The 23,107-nt window shown below is 37.1% G+C and overlaps 1 protein-coding gene across 4 annotated transcripts in view; it reads left to right on the top strand.

The window, feature by feature from the left end:
• The window catches only part of NPHP1 (nephrocystin 1), a 51,157-nt gene that overhangs the window by 17,109 nt on the left and 10,941 nt on the right, over positions 1 to 23,107 (top strand). For 2 of the 4 annotated variants that reach the window (XM_020987984.2, XM_078149675.1), the window contains exons 5-16: positions 1,053 to 1,326; positions 5,356 to 5,457; positions 5,940 to 6,043; positions 6,384 to 6,426; positions 7,607 to 7,691; positions 11,465 to 11,574; positions 14,203 to 14,331; positions 16,962 to 17,036; positions 20,917 to 21,027; positions 21,667 to 21,749; positions 21,979 to 22,055; positions 22,760 to 22,859. In XM_020987984.2, coding sequence (XP_020843643.1) covers positions 1,053 to 1,326; positions 5,356 to 5,457; positions 5,940 to 6,043; positions 6,384 to 6,426; positions 7,607 to 7,691; positions 11,465 to 11,574; positions 14,203 to 14,331; positions 16,962 to 17,036; positions 20,917 to 21,027; positions 21,667 to 21,749; positions 21,979 to 22,055; positions 22,760 to 22,859 — 1,293 coding nt within the window. The remainder of the gene's footprint in view (positions 1 to 1,052; positions 1,327 to 5,355; positions 5,458 to 5,939; positions 6,044 to 6,383; positions 6,427 to 7,606; positions 7,692 to 11,464; positions 11,575 to 14,202; positions 14,332 to 16,961; positions 17,037 to 20,916; positions 21,028 to 21,666; positions 21,750 to 21,978; positions 22,056 to 22,759; positions 22,860 to 23,107) is intronic. The other 2 variants (XM_020987993.2, XM_078149673.1) reach the window with 2 other exon arrangements.

Here is a 23,107-nt window from a genome sequence, read left to right as displayed (position 1 = left end):
ATGGTTGTTGAGGAGATTGGTTTCCAGATCTCATCTCCACAAGAGTTGCTTCCCTGGATGATGGTTGCAGGAGCTAGGCTAAATGAGCAGGGCCACTAGTCTGTAAGTGCTGCTACTCCTGGGACTCTTGGGCTCAGGGATCTTAGGCTGCCTTCAGCTGGATCTGAGATAAGATGGTTGTCCAAGTGGTGGCAGAGGTTAGACCTGCCTGGCACATATTCTGAGTAAAACATGAAAATATCCTTCATTGCAAATGGAGACTAGCCAAAAGTAGGCTAACTAGATCCAAAACAGAATTATTCACTGTAACATAGGCATACCCTACTTAGCAGTGGCAACTGATTCTACAATACGGTATCAAGTGAAATAGTCTTACAAGAGGCCATGAGTTCCATGGGCAGTGTTACCAATGGAATGATGGTAGCATGGGGCTTCCCAATTCTGAGAGATTTGACCATCCCAAACTGATGATTTTATTGTGACGTATCATGGGTACGAGGATTTCTTTTCTTCCTCTTACTATCTGGCATGGTAGTAAAATTTCTTAGTGCCATTTGACCATTTGACCTGCCTCCTCCTTTGTGCCAAGGAACAGATTCCTTCTCCTTGCCTTCATTTTTTCCCCATTTTCCCATTTGAAGATGTGAGCTAACTGCTTTCCAGATGTGGATTTTCCTTTGCATGGGAATAACCAGAGACAGTCTATTTCCTTCACTTCCCTTTTCCCTCGATCTCTGCATCCATTGCACATTTATACAAGCTGGCTTGCCTGCCATAGAAGGGCAGTGTCATACAACCAAAGACTTAGTGGTAGAAGGAAACTCAGAGGGCATTCAGTCCAGCCTCTTCATTTTACAGCTGTGGAAACTGAGCCCTAGAGGAGTTAAGTGACTTGTCCAAGGTCACACAGGTATAATAAGTGACAGGGGTGGGAGTTGAATGCAGGTCCTCCAACTCCAAAGCCGCTGTCCATTGAACCACGTTGAATCATACATGGAATATATCTGCACCTCACTTTAGAGTGATCCTAGTCACAATTGTGTTTACTATAGAGAGGAGAAAGTTCAGAACATTTCCCGGGCTGAAGAAGTGGAAGAAGACTCTGAGGAAACTGAAGATGAGGAGGAGGAGGATGAGGAGGAAGATGACGATGATGATGATGAGGAGGATATTAGTGAAGATGAAGAAAGTGAAGAAAGCAACGAGGAGGATGAGGAAGTAGAAGAAAAGGAGGAAGATGACTCTAGTGACGAACAGCCAACTAGTAAAGAATATATTGCTGTGGGTGATTTTGTCGCTCAGCAAGCAGGAGATCTCACATTTAAGGTAAAAATAATTTGAGCATCCAGTATCAAGATAAGCATAAATGCAATGTTTAACTCATGTGATAAAATACCAGATAAGATCCTAGATCTAGGGTTGGAGAGGCCCATAAAGACCATCTTGTCCAAACCCCTCATTTTAGAAATGAAGAAGCTAAAAACTAGAAAAAGAACAAGTTAAAAATCCTCAGTTAAACACTAAATTAGAAATATTGAAAACCAAAGGAGAAATTAAGAAAATTGAAATTAAGAAAACTATTGAACTAATAAATAAAACTAAGAGCTGGTTTTATGAAAAAACCAATAAAATAGATAAACCTTTGGTTAATTTAATTTAAAAAAAGAAGTAAACCAGATTACCAGTATCAAAAACGAAAAGGGTGAATCCACCACCAAGGAAGAGGAAATTAAAACAATAATTAGGAATTATTTTGCCAAATTGTAGGCCAATAAATTTGACAATCTTAGTGAAATGGATAAATATTTACAAAAATATAAATTGCCGAGATTAACAGAAGAGTAAAATACTTAAGTAACCCCATCTCAGAAAAAGAAATTGAACAAGCCATTGATGAACTCCCTAGGGAAAAATCTGCAGGGCCAGATGGATTTACAAGCGAATTCTATCAAACATTTAGAGAATAATTAATTCTAATACTATACAGACTATTTGGGAAAATAGGTGGAGGAGTCTTACCAAATTCTTTTTATGATACGAATATGGTGCTGATACCTAAACCAAGAAGAGTCAAAACCGAAAATTAGAGACCAATTTCCCTAATGAATATAGGTGCAAAAATTTTAAATAAGATATTAGCAAATAGATTACAGCAACTTATCACAATAATAGTACACTATGACCGGGTAGGATTTATGCCAGGAATGAAGGGCTGGCCTCAATATTAGGAAAACTATCAGCATGATCCTATCAACACCAAAACTAACAGAAACCACATGATTATCTCATTAGATGCAGAAAAAACTTTTGACAAAATACAACACCCATTCCTATTAAAAACATTAGAGAGCATAGGAATAAATGGAGTCGTCCTTAAAATGATAAATAGCATCTACCTAAAACCTTCAGCAAGCATCATATGTAATGGGGACAAGCTAGAAGTGTTTCCAGTAAGATCAGGAGTGAAACAAGGATGTCCATTATCACCACTGTTATTCAATATTGTGCTGGAAACGTTAGCTTTAGCAATAAGAGAAGAAAAAGAAATTGAAGGTATTAGAATAGGCAGAGAAGAAACAAAGCTATCACTCTTTGCAGATGACATGATGTTATACTTAGAGAATCCTAGAGAATCAAGTAAAAAACTACTTGAAGTTGTTAGCAAAGTTGCAGGCTATAAAATAAACCCACATAAATCATCAGCATTTCTGTATATTACCAACAAAGCCCAACAGCAAGAGATAGAAAAAGAAATTCCATTTAAAGTTACTGTAGACATTACAAAATATTTAGGAATCTACCTACCAAAACAAACCCAGAAACTATGAACACAATTACAAAACACTTTTCACACAAAGTCAGATCTAAATAATTGGAAAAATATCAGTTGCTCATGGGTAGGCCAAGCTATTATAATAAAAATGACAATTCTACCTAAGCTAATTTACTTATGCAGTGCCATACCAATCAAACTACTAAAAAATTATTTTATAGAGTTAGAAAAAATAGTAACAAGATCCATTTGGAAGAACAAAAGGTCCAGAATATCAAGGGAACTAATGAAAAGAAATGCAGGGAAAGGTGGCCTAGCCATTCTAGATCTTAAATTGTATTATAAAGCAGCAATCATCAAAACTGCTTGGTACTGGTTAAGAAATAGGGTGGTGGATCAGTGGAATAGGTTAAATATATAAGACACAGTAGAAATGAAGAAACTGAGGCACAGCTCCTCTAACTCTGGAGGCAGTATTCTTTCTTCTGTATCATGAAACTAAGTACATAGCAATGATGCTCTTCAGCTTCCTCTCAGAGCCAAACACTCTTCATTAAGAGAAGAAAAATATATGAGACAAGACATACAAATAAAAGTTACATGAAACTGTCAGTAAAATAAAATCTATCTCCTTTGGACTTTTTCTGCAAGGCCAAGAATTATTAGAAATAATAGTTGGGGGGCAGGCAGGTGCCTCAGTGGATAGAACACCAGCTTTGGAGGCAAATCCAGGCTCAGATATTTGACACTTACTTGCTGTGTGACCCTGAGCAAGTCACTTAACCTCTATTGTCTTGCAAAAGAAAGAAAGAAAGATGATAGTTGGAAGTTGCAGAGAGGCAGATTTAGGCTTGAGGTAAGGGAAAACTTCCTGATAATTAAGAGTTGAATTCCACGGAGGGGAGTAGACTCCTTAGGGTCTTCAAGCAAATATGACCACTTGTTGGAGATCTTAGAGGGGATTCTTGTACAGGTATCAGTTGGATTAGATGGCCTTCCAACTCTGAAATCCTCTCATTCCTTTGAAACAAAGTAGAATTTGCAGAGTAATGATGAAAAGCTTGAAATATATTTAATATTGAACAAGTTTAAACTTTCCTTTTCTTATGTAAGAGGTGTGAATTTGAGACTGATACTTAGGATGAACATAGAAGGCTAAAATTGAAAGAACTTTAGCATTTATCTAATCCCCTCATTTGACAGATGAGGCCAAAAGGAAGAATGCCTTTTTTTTTCTTTTTAAAAAAAATTTTTTTATTAATTTATTTTGATTTATCAACAATCACTTCCATAAGCTTTTCAGTTTTAAATTTTTCTCTCCCTCTCCAAGGCGGCTTGCAATCTGATATAGGCTATACATATACATTCCTATTAAACATATTTTCACATTAGTCACACTGTAGGAAGAATTAGAACCAATAAGAGGAACCACCAGAAAGAGGAAACAAAACAAAACAGAAAGAAAAGAATAGCAAATAGTATGCTTCAATTTGCATTCAAACTCCATAGTTCTTTCTTTGGATGTGGATAGTATTTTCCATCATGAGACCTTTGGAGAGGTCTTAGATCCTTGCATTGCTGGGAAGGGCTAAGTCTATTAACATTAGTCATCATATAATGTGGCTGTTACCGTGTAGAACGTTCTTCTGCTTCTGCTCCTTTTACTTAGCATCGGTCCATACAAGTCTTTCCAGGTTTTTCTGAAGTGTGCCTGCTCGTCATTGAAGAATGACTATCTTAAGGTTATAAGCTAATTAGCGGCTCTTATATTCAGTTCAATTGTTTTTCAGTCACGTCTGAGTCTTCATGACCCCATTTGGAATTTTCTTGGCAAAGATATTGGAGGAATTTGCCATTTTCTTCTCCATCTCATTTTACAGATGAGGAAACTGAGGCAAACAGGGTTAAGTGACTTGCCCAGGGACACACAGCTAGTAAGCATCTGAGGCCAGATTTTCTGACTCCAGAGCTGGCACTCTATCAGCTGCACCACCTAGCTGCCCAGCATCTCTTAAGTATACATTAAAAAAAATTTTTTTTGAGTTATGGTAGTATAATTTGAGCCATGATAAAAGGAAAAACTTGGTACTTTTATTTAGTAATTCTTAATGCTGACATGGATATAACAAAAAGTCTTCCTTAGCAACTGTACCTATCAGACCATCACAGAAGTGACAGGGAGAATAAAAGTATATAACATTTTACTAAAGGAGCTTGAGAACCCTTCTTTCTAGTAGTGAAGGTGAGCCAAAATATAATTATAATCTTATGAAATTTGATGGATATCAATTATTAAACTTCTTAATCTGTATTATACTGAGATTTGATAAAAAAAAAACCAAATTGGCTTATAGAATTTCACGTAATTTTCCAACAGATCAATTTACACAATAAATTCTTCATTAATTTTATTTCTAATTGTAATTTTCAAATCCTGTTTGAAAATATAATTTAAAATCATGGTAAGATTAGAGCAGATTAAATATAAAGTAAGAGAAACATCAATTTTTAGCACATATTATGAAGCATAAGTAACGATGTACTTATTAATCCTGGGTTTCTTGTTTTGTTTTTCTTTTAAGAAAGATGAAGTTCTCCTCATACTGAAAAAGAAACCTGATGGCTGGTGGATAGCTAAGAATATTCATGGAAATAAAGGTCTTGTTCCCAAAACCTATCTGGAGGTTAGCATGTATATTTATTTTTCTTAATTTTTATTTTTCAATTTCATCTTAGTTTTCTCTTCATTATTACAATTTCTCTGCCCACGTTTACCTTTTGTATAGCTGTAGAATCTTTTGATCTATAAAATGAATTTAAATCAAAAGGGATAAAGGCATAAGAAATCTATCTATCTGTATCTATATCTGTGTCTCCTAAATGCATCCGTAAAATGACCGTGAGCCCTTGGATTGAAATCTTTTTTTTAAAAGTGATATAGCTGGGGCAGCTGGATGGTGCAGTGGATAGAGCACCGGCCCTGGATTCAGGAAGACCTGAGTTCAAATCCGGCCTCAGACACATAATACTTACTACCTGTGTGACCCTGGGCAAGTCACTTAACCCCATTGCCTAGCCAAAAAAAAAAAAGTGATATAGCTAAATTTTTTAAAATATAAATTGAATTCTCTGGATGGTAAAAATGTCCTATTTCAATCATTTCTAGCCCTGTGTTAAAAAGAAAGAGGACCCGGAATACAGCGAAGAGGAAAGTGAAGAAGATGTAGAGGTGGTAGATGAAACAGCTGATGGGACAGAGATTATACCACGGTAAGAATGTTTGGGGGAGCGTGAAAGGAGGTACAGGCAAAATGTATTAATTCCATTCTTTTCATTAAAAATAACTTGAAGAACTTCATAAAAATTAGATATATTTTCTGCTTTAATTCTTCTAAAAGTCAAAAGAACATTTGAGCTTTATGAACATTTTCAGAGTAAAAGGTTATATCTTTCCTTGGTTATACCCTAAAGGCATTAGATTTGCTTCGCCCGTTGACAATTTAGTACATCCACTACTAGCTAAATGTGTGTTGAATAAATATCTATAAGTAGGCACAGCTTTTGTATTGTTTCATATGTATATGATTTTCTTATTTTTGTCTATCCCTAGAACTGATTCTCATTGGAGTGCCCTTAGAAAAGCTATTACAGAGGTTAGTATCTTTCTTACAATATTAATGATGTCTCATTTTAGTATCTGGCCATCCTACTATATAATCAAAAGTGGAATGGGACTTGGGGTGATTTACTTTTATATGAGGTACCAGGCACAGGCTTTTAATGGAAAGCTATAGTAATCAAAAAAACTATAGGAGCTTAGGATGTAAACTAAACCTAGGTTTTGTTTTGTTTTTTTAGATTCTAGCTTTGGTTACCGTTCTAGTAAAAAGATGGGTGAAGGAAAAGGATTAAAATCTTTGTACAGAGGATCGTAGAATTTAAAGCTTGAAAGATCCTTAGATGGGGAACATCCAGTCCAAGCATTCTTAATTTTGTGTGTGTGTGTGTGTGTGTGTGTGTGTGTGTGTGTATGTGTGTGTGTGTGTGTGACAGACTCCTTTGACAAACTGGCAAAGGCTGTGGACCCCTTTTTAGAATCATGTTTAAGAATCATAAAATAAACAGCATAGGATTTACAAAGGAAAAGAAAGATCCCATGCACAAAATGGAACATGAGGTACATGAGTTAGATGAAAGTTGTTTAATGGCCTTGCAATCTAAGAAGCATTTTTCTAATAGGACCTCAGAGATAGAGCAGGCAGCTATTTACATTGCATAGTTGAGTAAAGCCCCTGGCGCCAGTATCTTTCCTCTCGATTGCCCCTCTGCCTGAAATTCCTACCATTTGGTGTCTCCTCCTCAGTTTAAGACCTCTGTTAAAATGCACATATCGTTCTGAGAGGATAACACTATGCCACTATGAGTCATTAACACTACACCTCAGCTTCATTTATAGTATTAAGCTAGCTAATCACATCACAATGTCCCAAAGGAATGAAAATCAGGATTTTAAAATTTATTGGGGTGGGAGTGAGGAATAAGAGAGGGATGGGCCTGTGGCGTATGGAATACTTCATTGAGGAGTAGGTGTCTACTGAAGGGAAATGGGCCTAGGAAGGCAGACAGACCATTTCCTGGGAGTAGTAGTGATTCACTGACTACAATCCTTTACAAAATTTGTTATTGAATTCCTTGTTTTCTCCAATTCACAGCCTCCCCCCCCATTTATGTATATATATTTTTACTGGCATAATGGATGTGTGTATCTATGGTATATTATAAGGTGTGGAAAAAGGGGCATAAAAATCACTATTGCATTTCTTCCCTAACTAGAGTAACACAGTTGATGTGTTGACAGCTATGGGAGCTATTCCTGCAGGGTTTCGACCATCAGCTCTTTACCAGCTCTTAGAAGAAGGTAAGGTCTGAGTTGTCATTTACTGAGACTGGAAGCCAAACAACCTTGTATTCTAATTTCTCTGATACATTAGTAACAGATGTCATGGATAACTCAACTTGGTTGATGCTAACATATACTTCGTTCTTGAAAGAAAGGGGAGCTTTGTGTTCTTCTTTGAGAGAAACAAATTGTTAGCGAAATTCTAAGGCAATTCTTACTTTTTATATAGAAAAGAAAAATTTTTTTAAAGGAACCAGAAATATTTTTATTTCTAGCAAGAATCTCTGTAATTCCTTGCTTTGCAATTAATATTTAATTCTAATTTTAGGAGATTTGACATGCAAAATGTTTGTCTAATTATTATCTGGGATAGTTTTCTCATTCTTTTTCTCAGACTTTTATTATGTTGTTATAAATTCATATGATTCTAATAATCATTTTAGGGATAATAAAGTGTGATGAATTATTAGATAATGAAATAAAATAGACTGATGGTTTGGTAGCAGTTATTTCTAATCATCTTACCTTGTGAATCAACATACTTAAAAACTAGTCCGAAAAAAATGACCAAAGGCCATAAATTATGCAAATTATATATTTTTCGTGTCTTACATACTGGCAAATTTCTTAAAATATTACTGATATAAGCAGAGCAGCTAGGTGGCGCAGTTAATTGAGCACAGAGCTTAGAATCAAGAAGACTCTAGTTAAGTCACTTAACCCTGTTTGCCTCAGTTTTCTCATCTTTAATATGAGCTAGAAAAAGATATGTCAAACCAGTATCTTTGCCAAGAAAACCTCAAATGGGGTCACAAAGATTTGGACACAACTAAAATGAATCAACAACAAAAAATTATAAGGAGACCAAGATATGGGAAGAGATTTGCATGTGGAAAGATTTGCAAAAACTAAAAATGAATTCAGATAGCTCAGATAATTTATGTAAATTCTTTAATAATAATAATAATAATGATTACCAGATTTCTACAAATGAAGAATAAATTTAGAGGCAGCATAATGCAATGCAAATAGCTCTGGACTTGGAACAAGGAGAGACGAGTTCAAATCCCTTACCTGACAATTAGCAAATGTGTAGCCATATAAAAGCCCCTGAACCTTTCCTCGTGTAGAAAACGAAGAGGATAATAAAGGTAGAACGTACCTCACAGTTTGGTTGTAATCAGATCATGTTAGGAAAGTGCTTAACCATGAACCTGTTACATCACAGATTTAGACCCAAAAGGGACCTTAAAAGTTATCTAGTCCAATCCCCTCATTTTACAGATGAGGAAACTGAGGCTCCCAGAAAATATAGTGAGTGAATTGCCTGAGATCACACAGGTAGTAAGTAGCAGAGCTGGGATTCAGACCTGGGTTTTCAAAAGACTCCAGTTTTTTTGCTGCTTCCCATGAACACATGTCAATGTTACCGTAAAAATCTACATAGAATATTGAGCTACAGGGTGTGAATGCATTTGTGGTCTCTCTTCTTTTGAAGAGAATGGAGAGAGATGTCTGTGAATTGGTTAGTATAGAGAGCTTCCAGTATGGAACCTCTTTCCACTGATCCAGATGTCTTGTTGTTGAGTCATTTCAGTTGTCTCTGACTCTCTGTGACCCCATTGGGGGTTTTCCTGGGAAAGATCCTGGAGTGGTTTGCCATTTCCTTCTCCAGCCCATTTTACAGATGAGGAAACTGAGGCAAAGAGGGTTAAGTGACTTGCTCAGGATCACACCACTAGTACATGTCTGAGGCTGGTTTTGAATTCAGGAAGATGAGTCTTGGGGCAGCTAGGTGGCGCAGTGGATAGAGCACTGGCCCTGAAGTCAGGAGGATCTGAGTTCAAATCCGGCCTCAGACACATAATACTTCCTAGCTGTGTGACTCTGGGCAAGTCACTTAACCCCAATTGCCTCACTTTAAAAAAAAAAAAAGGATGAGTCTTCCTGACTCCAGGCCTGGCACTCTATCCACTGTGCCACCTAGCTGCCCATCTGTATCCAGACTGACCCATCTGTAACTTACAGTCTTGGAGAGTTGTCTGAGGCCCTGAAAGACTAAATGACTTGTCCATGGTCATACAGCAAATACGTGTCTGAGATAGAACTTGAATTCAGGTGTTCCTGACTCCAGTGCTGGTTCTTTATCCCTAGCACCACACGGCCTCAACATTAATGGGATAACATGAAAATGTTTTCACGGAAAGTAGTCAAGATAATAATTGCATTTTTTTCTTTAAAAGTGTTAACATACGATCTTCTGCATTTGACAACAATGTGCTACTTTGTGTACGCCTCTATCTCATTAAGTTTCTTGAGGAAGGATCTACTTTAGAAAGCAAACTCTGTAGTCATCTTGGTTACACAACGTTGAAAAGCTTTCGAATTAAGGAAAGTAGCCCCACTAGAATGGAAAGGAAGCTGCTGACCAGGGGGTAAACTCTTCTTACCAAATATTGGTGATAAGGGGCCCAAATCCAAGATACGTAGGAAATGAACACAAACATATGACCAAGGGCTACTGATTAATGGAAAAGCAGTCAAAGCACAGGGGACAGCTAGGTGGTTCAGTGGATAGAGCACTAGGCCTAGAGTCAGAAAGACCTGAGTTCAAATGTAGCCTCAGACACTTACTAGCTGTGTGACCCTGAACAAGTCACTTAACTCCTGTTTGCCTCCATCCACTGGAGAAGAAAATGGCAAACCATCCAGTATCTTTGCTAAGTATGGTCCACGGGATCACAAAGAGTTGGACACAACTCCACAACAGTCAAAATTTAGGAACAAACAGATCTCAAAAGAAAAATGGCAGACTTAAAGACCTGGAGAAACATTGTTCTGAATCACTAATAACAAAAGAAATGCAAATAGGAACAATTCTGAGGTTTCAGTTTACCCAAGCAAATTAGCAAAGATCACAAAGGATGAGATTGCCAAACGTGGTACAGCAGAAAGAGCTCTTAGAGGCAGAGGATTTGGGTTCAAATCCTCCCTCTGATGCTTACTGCCTGTGTGACCTGGGTCAAGTCACATAATCTCCCTTGTTTACTTGGCTACAAAATAAGACGCTTGTATGAGATGAACTTTGAAGCTCCTTATGTCTCTGTAATCTTTATGTGCTGCTGGTGGAGCTGTGAATTAGCCTAGAGTGGAAATCAGTCTGCAGTTACACCAAGTATGTGACTCAGATGTATATGCTGTGACATAGACATCCTGCTGCTAGGCTCTAGAGAAGTCGAAGACAGAAAGGTCCCACAAACACCAAAATGTTCATAGAGACACTTTTTGTTGTGATAGAGAATTGGAAACAAAGTAGATGCCTATCAGTTAGGGAATGACTGAACAAATCATGGTAATGGAATATTACTGTGCCATAAGCAGCAATGGAAGGGAAAGAAAGTACACCTCCTTCCCTTCTTTGCAGTAATTGAGGTGTGCACGGGTGCAGACCTGTGTATATGCTGTCAGACCTGTTGAATTTGTTGGTTAGTTTTGCTTTTCTTTTTTCTCCTCTTTTTGATTCTTTGTTATAAGGATGGCTGTCTGGGTAGGGAATGGTATTAGAAATGGAAGTAATCTGAAAACAAAAGCTGTCAATAAAAATGAAAGAATAGGCTCCTTGGAACCTAATGACACTTTGGTTTTTGATTAGTTTTCTATAACTCCTTCCTTATTTCCTGGCACAATGTCAGGCACCTAGGGGGTGGCATATGATAACTGATGGTGATAATAAAAATATAATGTCATTATTTGATCATGCATTTCACTTCTTTTCTTGTAAGAAGAAAAAGGAATTTTTTTTTCAGGGAATCAGTTTCAAGCAGGTTACTTTTTACAGCCTGAACTTACCCCTTCGCAATTGGCCTTTAAAGATATGATATGGGATCCAGAAAATGGCACTGTAAGTATTTACTATCAGAAAAACTATATATTTTCAAGATTTAGGTACATTCCCAAATATATGAATAAAGTACATTTCCCAATATGAAAATTGGGTAATATATGGCAGGATAAAATCTTTTTTGGGGGGAGTGGCCCATGTATATATAGTAATGTCCTTTAACTGTTACAAATTTGTGATGTGCAGAACCTTAAATAGGATTTGGTTACCATGGCTTTATTCCTCATCCATTCTCTGTCATTTACAATTCTGCTGTCAGGGAGAAAAAGCAATTTATTTTATATTTCTGCTTTATAAAACTGTTAGAAGTGAGAAAGTTGGGCATGACTTCTGATGTTGCTGTTTGGTGAGAGCAAAGTACTAGTCAGGGGTGAGGAACCAGCAGCCTTGAGGCCACATGTGGCCTTCTAGGTCCTTGGGTGTGGCCTTTTGACTGAGTCCAAGTTTTACAGAACAAATCCTTTTATGAGGGGTATTTGTTCTGTGAAGTTTAGATTCAGTCAAAGGGCTGCACTTGAGGACCTAGAGGGCTGCAGGTTCCCCACCCTTGGATTAGAATATTACTAGGCAGTCTTTCCCAGAACTAAAGGTGTAGACTATAAACTACCTGTTTGTAAGTTGGAAGGAAGAATGTAAATATTTTAAAACTACTTTGTTTTTTAGAAACATTATGGAACTTTCCCTGGCCCCCTTTGTTCTTCCTATGAGATTAGTCTAGCACATCATACCTCTTTTGTTGCAGTTTCATTTTTTACTTTGCGTCATAGTTATTTGTGCACATTTTATCCCCTCTATTAAAACCTAGATTTTTAATGAATATATTCTTTTCCTTTTTGTAGGTTCCTTAGGGTTTATGGTGCTTTACACATGGTGGGCAGTCAGTAAAGATTTTTTGAGTTGATGTATTGCTTAAATTAGAGATCATAACCCTTGACTGCCATGTACTATAAAATACTAAATATTTTGAAGGTCTGCATGTGATATTTTTTCCTAATGTTAACAGGATTTTTACCAAGACAGTCTCTAACCTGAGAATGCTCTGACAGGAGTGCCAGTAATCAAGTAATTTAATTAATCAGTTTCAGAGTGAGGAATATTCTCTTTGTTGAAGTAAAAGCGCAGGTTATATACTTAAATCACACCTGTGGAAGGAGGGAGGAAGGTGGATTATAATCACTTAGTAGTTTCGCACAAGAAACCCATAAGTTCCACAATACAACAATTCTGGAGTCAAATCTTTTGGGGTTGTGACCACCTTCCCTGAAGTATAGAACCAGAGTTTTACAGGAGCAGGTTCTACAATCTTTGATTCACTTCACTTAAGGTCCAGTGATTGTGAGAGTTGTCAGAATTTTGATTAATCAGTTTAAGCTGCACTGTGAGCTCTGATCCCCAAGCCAGAGAGGCAGCTGTTGAGAAACCTAAATTATTAGTATAGTCATTACACATATCATGTCCATTAATATGAAAATTATAAAGTCCTTTCTCACTACCATTTGCATTCTCTCTAAGTCATGTTAATAGATATAAATGGCCATCTTTAGTCCCTTTTTCTGTGCCTTTCTATCATCTACTTATTCTGTCTATGAATGGTACTTCTCTTCTACAAAAATAATGACCTTCCATCTAGTGGTCAGATGTTTCAAATGTCTTGAATTGGAGCTTTTCTAACTTCTGTCTCATACCTAGAAGTGCAGTAAGATTTTGAGTTTCTTTTGTTTTAGAGGTAGAAGAAAATAGAGCAATTTCCAAAGCAGCTAAGTAACAATGAAATTTTTGCTTAAAAGCTAGTACAGTTTTGATATAAATCTGAACTCTAATAAAACTTAAAATAGAGTGATGGAATCTTTGAATTGGAAGCAAGGGTATGCTGGTAAATGTTTTACAATTGGTTGTCCATTTCTGTAATATTGGTATCACAGATACATATGCATATGTATGTGGATATATGACGCTTTAAAATTTAACCTGTATTTTCAATATTTTATCCATCGCTTTCTTAAGTTTAGATTCTCTAGACAATCAACGAAACAATAAATCAAGCTGTGCTTTTGTAATATTTGCTGATTTCTGAGGTATAAATATTCACACTGAGAGCTGGCTTCAGCACAGCCCTGGTTGGAAGGAACCTTAGAGGTCAACTTGTACAGCCTTTAACTATCAGTCAGACTCTTGATCAGTAAGCATTTATTAAGCACTTACTATGTTCCAGGCACTGCTAAGCATTGGAGATATAAAGAAGGGCATAAGATAGTCAGTCCCTGCCCTTGAGTTGCTCATAGTATAATAATTGAAGCAGGAATCCACACGAATGTACTTACTAGTAGTAAAATAAATGAAATATTAACAAAAAAATTTGATGTTTTAACATTTTTAAAATTAACTTAACATTAACTGTTTAAATAGTTACCAGATAGTGGTATTTTCCTTCTTGTAAATTTGCAGTCTTTTTTTTTCTTTTTTGTATGTGTGCTTTCTTAGCTAACTGAGTTTAATGTATTCAGTTTAACTTATCAGTGGTAAATATATGATATGCTATGTATGGAGAACAGTATGAATTGTAAACAAAAAACCTTTTTACATATATGTGTGTGTTTATTTACTTGTTTGTTGGTTTATTTGCCCTAGATTAAACCCAGACCAAGCCGTGTGTCGTTGATTCTAACCTTGTGGAGTTGTAAAATGATTCCTCTTCCAGGGGTGAGCCTACAGGTTCTCAGGAGGCACGTTCGCCTCTGCCTGTTTGATGGAAGCAAGGTGAGCTCTGCTGGTGCAGTCAGTCATGAGATCATACACTGAGAGCTGGAAAGGGCCTCACAGGCCAGCCAGTCCAGTCATCTCCTTTCACAGATAAGGAAACTAAGACCTGAAGATGTGAAGGGACCTTCCAAAGCATCTCAGTAACAATGAAAATTTGCTTAAAAGCTAGTACTTGATAAAAGTCTAAAGTTGAATCAAACTTTAGGTCACAGGTAGTAAGGGGCAGAGTGGAAATTTAAATTTAATTTAATTTAAATTAAATCCCTGCCCTCTGACTCCAAAGCCAATGTTCTTTCCACTGTGCTAACTGCATAGGACGCTTTGGTACAAAATGCTGTATCTTCAGAATGTTTTGCCAAGTATTACCATATTTTTGTGACTTTTTCTGTCCTTTCTTTGTTAAGTTGTCTAGAGACACCAAGCGTTTGCGTCAGAAAGGCACCTCCAAATTCAGCTGATTAGTTGATTGTTTTATCTACATAAGTCATATGCCTTAAAAATAACATTGAATTGATCTAATTGCCCAATTCTAAAGACACTGTAAACATGTTTGGTTTTTTTTTTTAAATTTTGGTTTCTCAGGCTTAATAATTGGTAATATAGAGCACAGGTCTTTCCTGTTTTACAAATGAGGAAACTGAGACTCCTCAGTGTTAAGTAACTTGCTCAAGGCCACATAGCTCATGAGCGGCAAACTCAGGACTTAAACCATGTTCTAAAGGTCGCTGGCTGTCTGATGACAAGTCCAGTGCTCTTTCCAGCATGATAGGGTGGGAAAAAAGCATGGGTTTACAATTGGAACACCTAAGTTCTAATCCTGGCTCTTCTGTTTGCCAGCTACGTAGCCTCTCTAGGCCTTACTTATCTGTAATACAGTAATAATGCCTGCATTGGTTACCAGCAAGCATAGGCAAAATAGCCATGGCCTAGGGCAGTTTCTGGCCCCTGACACAGAGCACAGCTTCTGAAACTCTCAGCAGGGAAATTTGCAACAACCTATGAATTGCTGCAGGGTAGGGTCCTTCAGGTGGTGCTATCATGTAAGACAGTCACACTCAAAGTACAGTTCAGACTAAATACTTCGAGGCTGGATAAGATGACAGGCAGCAGGGGTGGGATCCAGCTTTGGATTTTTATGGGGACTGCATGAAATACCTGGACAAGCCTTTGGTACCAACAGCTGTAGAAGTATGGGTAGTCCTCTACTTTTGTAGTGGTGATCCTCATTAATGTAAGAGCAGGCACCAATTTACCAGGTCAGGTACACATCTAAAGTACTTTGGGAAATGGAACTAAAACTCATATGTGAATACATTTTTTATCTGAAAAAAAATCTGACCCATTTGAAAAAGTATCTATCAATCAGTAATTTTATCCTGTTTGCACAACACAGTCCTTGTGTTTTGTCTAAATTCCTTTAAATAAGTCATGGGATAAACATTCTTACTACAAATGTTATGGTTGACTAAAGGAGTCTTTAATTCCCTAGATCTTGAAGAATAATAGTCCAAATATTCACCAGACAGAACTGGTTAACTTTCCCTATAAAACCACTCCTATAGACGTTCCTGTTTCTATTAAGGGACCACCATCCTGAATTCATCCCTCTCCCACGTCCCTATCAGTTTTCTTTCACAACATCTTTTGTGTCTGTGCCTTAGTTTCCACTCACACCAGCATTGCCCTGGTTTAGCACCTCTCATCCTGAACTATTGCAATAGCTTTCTAATTGATTGCCCTGCTTCCCTTCTCTTTGCTTTTCAGTCCTTCCTCCATTAAACTGCCAAATGCTCCCCCTAGAGTACAGGTCTGTCCATGTCACTGTCATTATTTCTAGGATAAAATACAGTCCTCAGTATGGGACATAAAAGCCCCACACATGCGTCCTTCCTGCCTTTCCTTATTTCATTTTGCTTCCCACATGTCCTCTATGTTCTGTCCAAACTGGCCTATCAGCACTTTCTTGAGCTTGATATTTCCCAACTCCATGCCTTTGTGGAGGTTGTTTCCCCATGCCTGGAATCCCCCATTCCTCAGCCTCTGCCTCTTTAGCTCCTTAGCTTTACTTCCAGGTTCAATTTAGATTCGCTCTCTTAGGCAAAGGCTTTCTTGACACACACCCCCCACACGCACACAGTTTTTAGTTTTCTCCTTCTCCGTTACTTTATGTTCACTTACATGTTGTATCTTCTCAGTAGAACATAAGCTCCAGGCACTCTTTCATCTTTGTCTTTAGATTATAAGACTAATAAAGTTGGAAGGGACCTCAAAGGCCATCTAGTGCTGTACACATTCTAGATACTTAAAATGTTTTCTGAAATTTAATTGAATCAGAACTTTTAGGGTAAATGCCAAATAAGTCCTGTTGATCTCCATAACCAGATAATTTTTATTTATTGTATTAACTATTTTTATATTAACTATTTTTTAAGACCATGCTTAATAACCCACTGAACACAAATAATTACAGGCATAAGAGTTAAAGTCTGAATTCATGTATAGTCTTAAGAAATCTTAGTTTACTCACTTTAATAACAGTATTAGTTAAGGTCTTTAATCTTGAAAAAAGTAAAGCATTTCCTGATTTTTTTCCCAAGGTAATTTCATGTATCAAAATCTCTTTTCAGGTTCTTAGCAATATTCATACAGTCAGAGCTACGTGGCAACCTAAGAAGCCCAAAACCTGGACCTTTTCTCCTCGGGTGAGTGAGCAACTTAACAAATGGAGTGAAAATTAACATTCTTTCCATATTAAATATAATGTATTAAATTTTCAAGACTTGGCTGTCATTGTGTACTCCTTATAGTGTTGTTCTTTCAAAAACACAATAGTAAACTTACAGAGAGGAAATGGGCAATATGTTACATGGTTATGTAACTAGTTCGCTCTGTTGCAAATGGGACTAAATTTTTACCTAAATCCAACAAGTACTTCGAGTACTTAAATCAATCACTCCTTTTTCTGAGTCACTGAAATTATAACTCCAATGAATCATCATGCTTTAGTCCTTCAAAGAATCTGTGGCTTCATCAGCATGAGTACTCCCATACCTGGTGCCAGTTTCAATCCTTCCACACCCTGTCCTGTATACCTCTTTCTCTAAGTCTCCCATGAAGGATAACTCTAATGGCAGTGAAGACTTTACACTTACTCTTTTTAAAAAATTTTTATTTATTTTTAATTTATGAAATAAAACTAGCATGTCTAAAACATAGTTCAATAATAAAAAGATGGTGAAATGATCCAACCATTTTGGAGAACAATTTGGAACTATGCCCAAAGAGATACAAAAATGTGTATACCCTTTGATCCAGCAATAGCACTTCTAGGGCTGTATCCCAAAGAGATCATACAAATGGGAAAAGGACCCACATGTACAAAAATATACATAGCAGCTCTTTTTGTGGTGGCAAAGAATTGGAAATTGAGAGAATGCCCATCAATTGGGGAATGGCTGAGCAAGTTGTGGTATATGAATGTAATGGAATACTATTGTGCTATAAGAAATGATGAACAGGCTGACTTCAGAAAAACCTGGGAAGATTTATATGGTCTGATGCTGAGTGAAGTGAGCAGAACCAAGAGGAATTTGTACACAATAGCAGCCACGTTATGCAGTGACTAAGAATGTTAAACTGAACCCTTCTCAGCATTATGAGGGTCTGAGACATCTCCAGAGGCCTCGGGAAGGAAAATGCTGTCCACATCCAAAGAAAGAACTATGGAAGTCGAATCACTCTTGCTTATTTTTACCTTCAGTTGAGTTTTGTTTCATCTTTTCTGATGGTTCCTCCTATTGGTTTAAATTTTTACTTACAACTTCACTAATGTGAAAGTATGTTTAATGGGTATGTAAATGTAAAGCCTATGTCAGATTGTGTGCCGTCTTGGGGAGGGCGAGGGAGGGGAGAAAAAGGGAGAAAAATTTTCAACTCAAAAGCATATGGAAAAAAAAATGGAAAAAAAAGTCAAGATAAAAAAAATAATAATAAAAAGATGATTGCATATGAAACTGCAAATCTATAATGTACAACTTGGTGTTCCTTTTAAACATATAATAAATTTGTCATGTAAATTTCTCTTTTTCTTTTTTTTTCTCCCCCCAGTACACAATGAGTATAAAGAACACACTTATTCCTTAAATGCTGAGGGCATTTGTCTGTCTTCCTTTACTTTGATCAATACAGACAGCCCATACATGGTTTCTAAGTGTCTTGGATGATATTTTTATGTCACTTCTGACATAGAGAAGAAATCACCTCAGAGATTCAGAGAGAGGGAAAGGTCTTCTGTAGAAGGTGGGATTTGAGGGACGTGGAGGAAATGGAATTCAAAACAGGCAGAATTCAGAAAGTAAAGTGTGTTTTTGTAAACTAAATCCTACTAGGACAATGTGCTATGTACATTTGTATTTCCCAGAGTTTGGAGGAAAACCCACCAAAGGATATCTCAGTAGGTGGGATTTTGATTAAGTGGATTAATTCCCGAGTCAGTATTAATTAGAAACCAGATGATAGATTCTAGACTTCCATAGATGAGAAACTGCCTTGCACTCCTCTTTTTCATTATATCTAGATATCATATGTCAAAGAATGTTCAAATTATTGAACAGTGCTCTCATTTCACATGCCAGCAAGGTTATGCTTAAGATTCTGCAAGCTAGGCTTCAGCAATGCGTGAACCAAGAATTAGCAGAAGTGGAGGCTGGATTTTGAAGAGGCAGGGGAGCTAGAGACCAGATTGCCAACATTCACTGGATGATAGAGAAAGCAAAGGAGTTCCAGGGAAACATCTACCTCTGCTTCATTGACTGCACTGAAGAACTTTGACTACGTGGATCACAACAAAATGTGACAAGTCCTCAAAGATATGGGAGTACACATTATCTTATTTGTCTCCTGAGGAACCTGTATGTAGGCCAAGAAGCAACAGTTAGAACCAAATATGGAACAACTGATTGGTTTAAGGTTGGAAACAAAGTATGGCAAGGCTATATATTGTCACCTTATTTATTTAACTCATATGCAGAGTACATCATGCAAAATGCCAGTTTAGACAAATTAATTTGCCAGAATTAAGATTGCTGGGAGAAATATCAACTATCTCAGATATGAAGATGATGCCACTCTATTGGCATAAAGTGAAGAATTAAAAAGCCTCTTGATGAGGGTGAAAAAGAGAGTGTAAAAGTTGCTTGAAGCCTAACATCAAAAACAAAACAAACAAAAAAAACAACCCTAAGATTATGGCAACTAGTCCCATCACTTCCTGGCAAATAAAGGGAGAAGAAATGGAAACTGTGTGTCGGATTTTATATTCTTGGGCTCAAGGATCACTACGGATGGTGACTGCAGCCATGAAATTAAAAGACACTCCTTGGAAGGAAAGCTATGGCAAATCTGGACAGAGTACTAAAAAGCAGAGACACCCCTGCTGACAAAGGTCTGTATGGTCAAAGCTATGGTTTTTCCAGTAGCAATATTTGCTTGTGAAAGTTGGACTATAAGGAAAGGTGACTGCCTCAGAATCATTGCTTTTGAATTGTGGCATTGAAGAAAGCTTTTGAGAGTCCCTTGGACAGCAAGGAGATCAAACCAGTCAATATTTACTGAAATTAATTCAGACTGTTTGCTGGAAGGTCAAATACTGAAACTGAAGCTTAAATATTTTGGCCACATAGTGAGAAGACAGGACTTGTCTGAAAAGACTCTGATTGGGGCAGGTAGGTGGTGCAGTGGATAGAGCACCGGCCCTGAAGTCAAGAGGACCTGAGTTCAAATCTGGCCTCAGACCAACCACTTGACACTTACTAGCTGTGTGACCCTGGGCAAGTCACTAAAAAAAAAGTGTGGAAAAGACCCTAATGTTGGGAAAGATTGAAGGCAAAAGTAAAAGGGGGTAGTAGAGGATGAGATGGATAGATAGTGTCATGGAAACAACAAACATGAGCTTGGACAAACTTAGGGAGATAGTGAAGAATACAAGGACTTGGTCTGCTGTGGTCCATGGGGTTGCAAATAGTTGACCAGGACTGAAGAACAAGAACAGATACCATGTGAGAGGCAGCCTAGCAGAGTAGATGAGAGAGCTGACCTTAAAGCCAAGAAGACCTGGGTTCAAGTCCTACCTTTGACACATGCTGGCCATGAGACTCTGGGCAAGTACCTTAACTGCTCAGTGCCTCGAGTGACTCTTAGTCTTAGGGGCCAGTAAAAGGATGTTCTGTACTTGGAGCTCCCCACAATGATAAATCACAAGTCCAGACCAAACATTATTATTTAGTACCTCCGATCCCCTCCAGGCTCTTTTTTTCCCCCCACACTATCTAGTATTCTGACCAGGTAATAAGCAAAGTCCCAGTTTATTGATAGGAATATGGAGAAATTAAATTATTTGCCCAGACACTGTGGCATGGACAAAACCTAGAATTTGGATCCTTACAATTTCCTCCATATTATCTTTACACCACCATCTCTTTACTCCCTTTTTTTAAACCATAAATTATAGAATATAAGCCACTTAAAAATGAATAGAATGGAAAATCTGTAATGATTCTGTATTTTTGTCTTTTTTTTTTTTAGGTGACCGGTATCTTGCCATGCTTGCTTGATGGAGATTGTTTTATTAGATCCAATTCTTCATCACCAGAACTTGGAATATTATTTGAAGTTGGAGTCTCTTATGTTCGTAATGTAAGGTCATAGAAAGAGTTTTGCTTTTCTAAGTATCATTTTACATTGATTTTCAAAAAGTTATTCCTGCTTTTGGAAATGAACAAGAATTTACCCACAAGTGTTGTTATAATTTCTCAAAGGACCAGCAGTGTGAGGCTTACCAGGATTTGCGTGGTTCCTAGAAATCCTAAAGATTGTAGAAACCCAAGATGACTGCAACTCTATGTGTTTTTTGGAAGTGGATGGTGGTGATATTTTAGGTATATATACCTACAAAAATAGATACATATACTTAAATATTTCATTAAAAACTTGCCAATAAACATCAACATAAACAACTATATCTAATAATTATAGTGCTTTTTGAGTCCCTCCTTCCTTCACTATTTCCACTATATCACACTAACTCTTGAACAGATAGATACAGGAGCCATGACAGTAATGCATATCAAATTATATTGTCTTCTTGACTTGATTAGTTATAGTATTTCTCTTTGGTCTCATGCTGGCCCAGAAACCCAGTGATTACATGTCACTTTATTTTCTTTTGAAAAATATTTTAGAATTTGTATGTGTATTTGTGTTTCCAGCCCCCAAAAAATCTTTGTTCAGAGATATTCAGATGTCAAGATTTATATATTTGTTTTACTTTTGTAGTCAACTGGTGAAAAAGGAGAGTTAAGTTGTGGCTGGGTCTTCCTAAAACTTTTTGATGCCAGTGGAATACCTGTTCCTCCCAAGTAAGTCATTTTCAATTTCCTTGCAGATAATTTCTCTCATATAATGGATAGCAAGGTACCACATGAAAACAGGCACTGGGTAAATTTTTTTATGGTGATGTTGTTATACCTTTTTTTGTTAAGAAGATGTTGTCACGTGACCAACAAAATGAAGAACTAGAGACTGCCTGGAATTTTCTCCCTGTATTTTTCAAAATGTCGTGAGTGCATTAATTATTCCTTTCTATAGAACCTACGAACTTTACTTGAATGGTGGTACTCCTTATGAAAAAGGCGTTGAAGTGGATCCTTCAGTTTCCAGACGAGGTATACTTTTATATATAAACTCTTTTTCTTAAGGATTTAAGAAAGATAAGGTATGTAAGAAACAGTAACCATTTTCTGAGTACAGAATAATATACCATAGACATACTTTTCCTATACAAACTATCACTTAAATTGAGCATTAGGAGGTACCAGATTTCCTGTTAAAGCCCATCTTCTTCTCTAAGAGCAAATTTTCCTGGTAGCAAATATGAGGATTAATGTGGGAGCCAAGAAGAGCAGAGGCAGATGATCCCCCTGTTTAATGTGACGAGGCTGCAAGTTCTCTTCCTACATCCCAAGTTTGTTATCCCTCCTTCCTGTCTGCTTCCAATTCTAGGATTTTTCCATTGATTCCAATTCTAGGATTTCCAAACCTATTGGAGGAAGCTGGGGTCTGCGTTACAGTGAATGTTTCCCCAGAGTTAATACCACAATTGCTTTCTGTTATAACAGTCTTAGAAACTCTAGATGAGGCTGATGCTTTCAGTTATCTCACCAGACATGGTGGAATTTTACAGTATAGACTACATATTGATGATACTTGGCATCACTCTTTTGTCCACTCCTTTACTTGTGATGTAAATGACTAACATTTTGTGTAATTTGCCTTTTCTAATTGATAAGTTTGTTTAAAGTCTTTTTGCTCCAAAACACCATCCAAAATGTCAGGAGTTCTCAAATGTACTTCTAATTTATTTTTTAAGCAGCCAGCAGTGTTTTTCATCAGATGATGACAATGAGGAGACAGCCTCAACTTCTGGTCAAACTGAGATCTCTAAATAGAAGATCAAGAAGCCTACTGAGGTTGGTACCTGTTTTTCCATGTGCGCTCAGTACCGGGTCATTCAGAAGTTGATTAGCCAGTCTGGATTATCTGTGCCTTTGTGTCACTTGTTTGTTGCCTCATGGCAACTTTAATGCTCATTATCACTTATATAAAGGGTTATCAGGGAAATTTAAGAGGCAGTAATGTACAAATCGGTCTAGTTTTCCTTCTTATAATTCAGATGAAAAACTTGGCTTAAAGAGGATGGAGGCACTTTGGTTGAAAT

This window comes from Phascolarctos cinereus, unplaced genomic scaffold (assembly GCF_003287225.1).
Source record: "Phascolarctos cinereus isolate Bilbo 61053 unplaced genomic scaffold, phaCin_HiC Scaffold_2;HRSCAF=192, whole genome shotgun sequence".
In the NCBI taxonomy this organism is placed as follows: Eukaryota; Metazoa; Chordata; class Mammalia; order Diprotodontia; family Phascolarctidae; genus Phascolarctos; species Phascolarctos cinereus.
The sequence above is the reverse complement of the archived record's forward strand: the minus strand, read 5'-3'. Positions and strand labels throughout refer to the sequence as shown.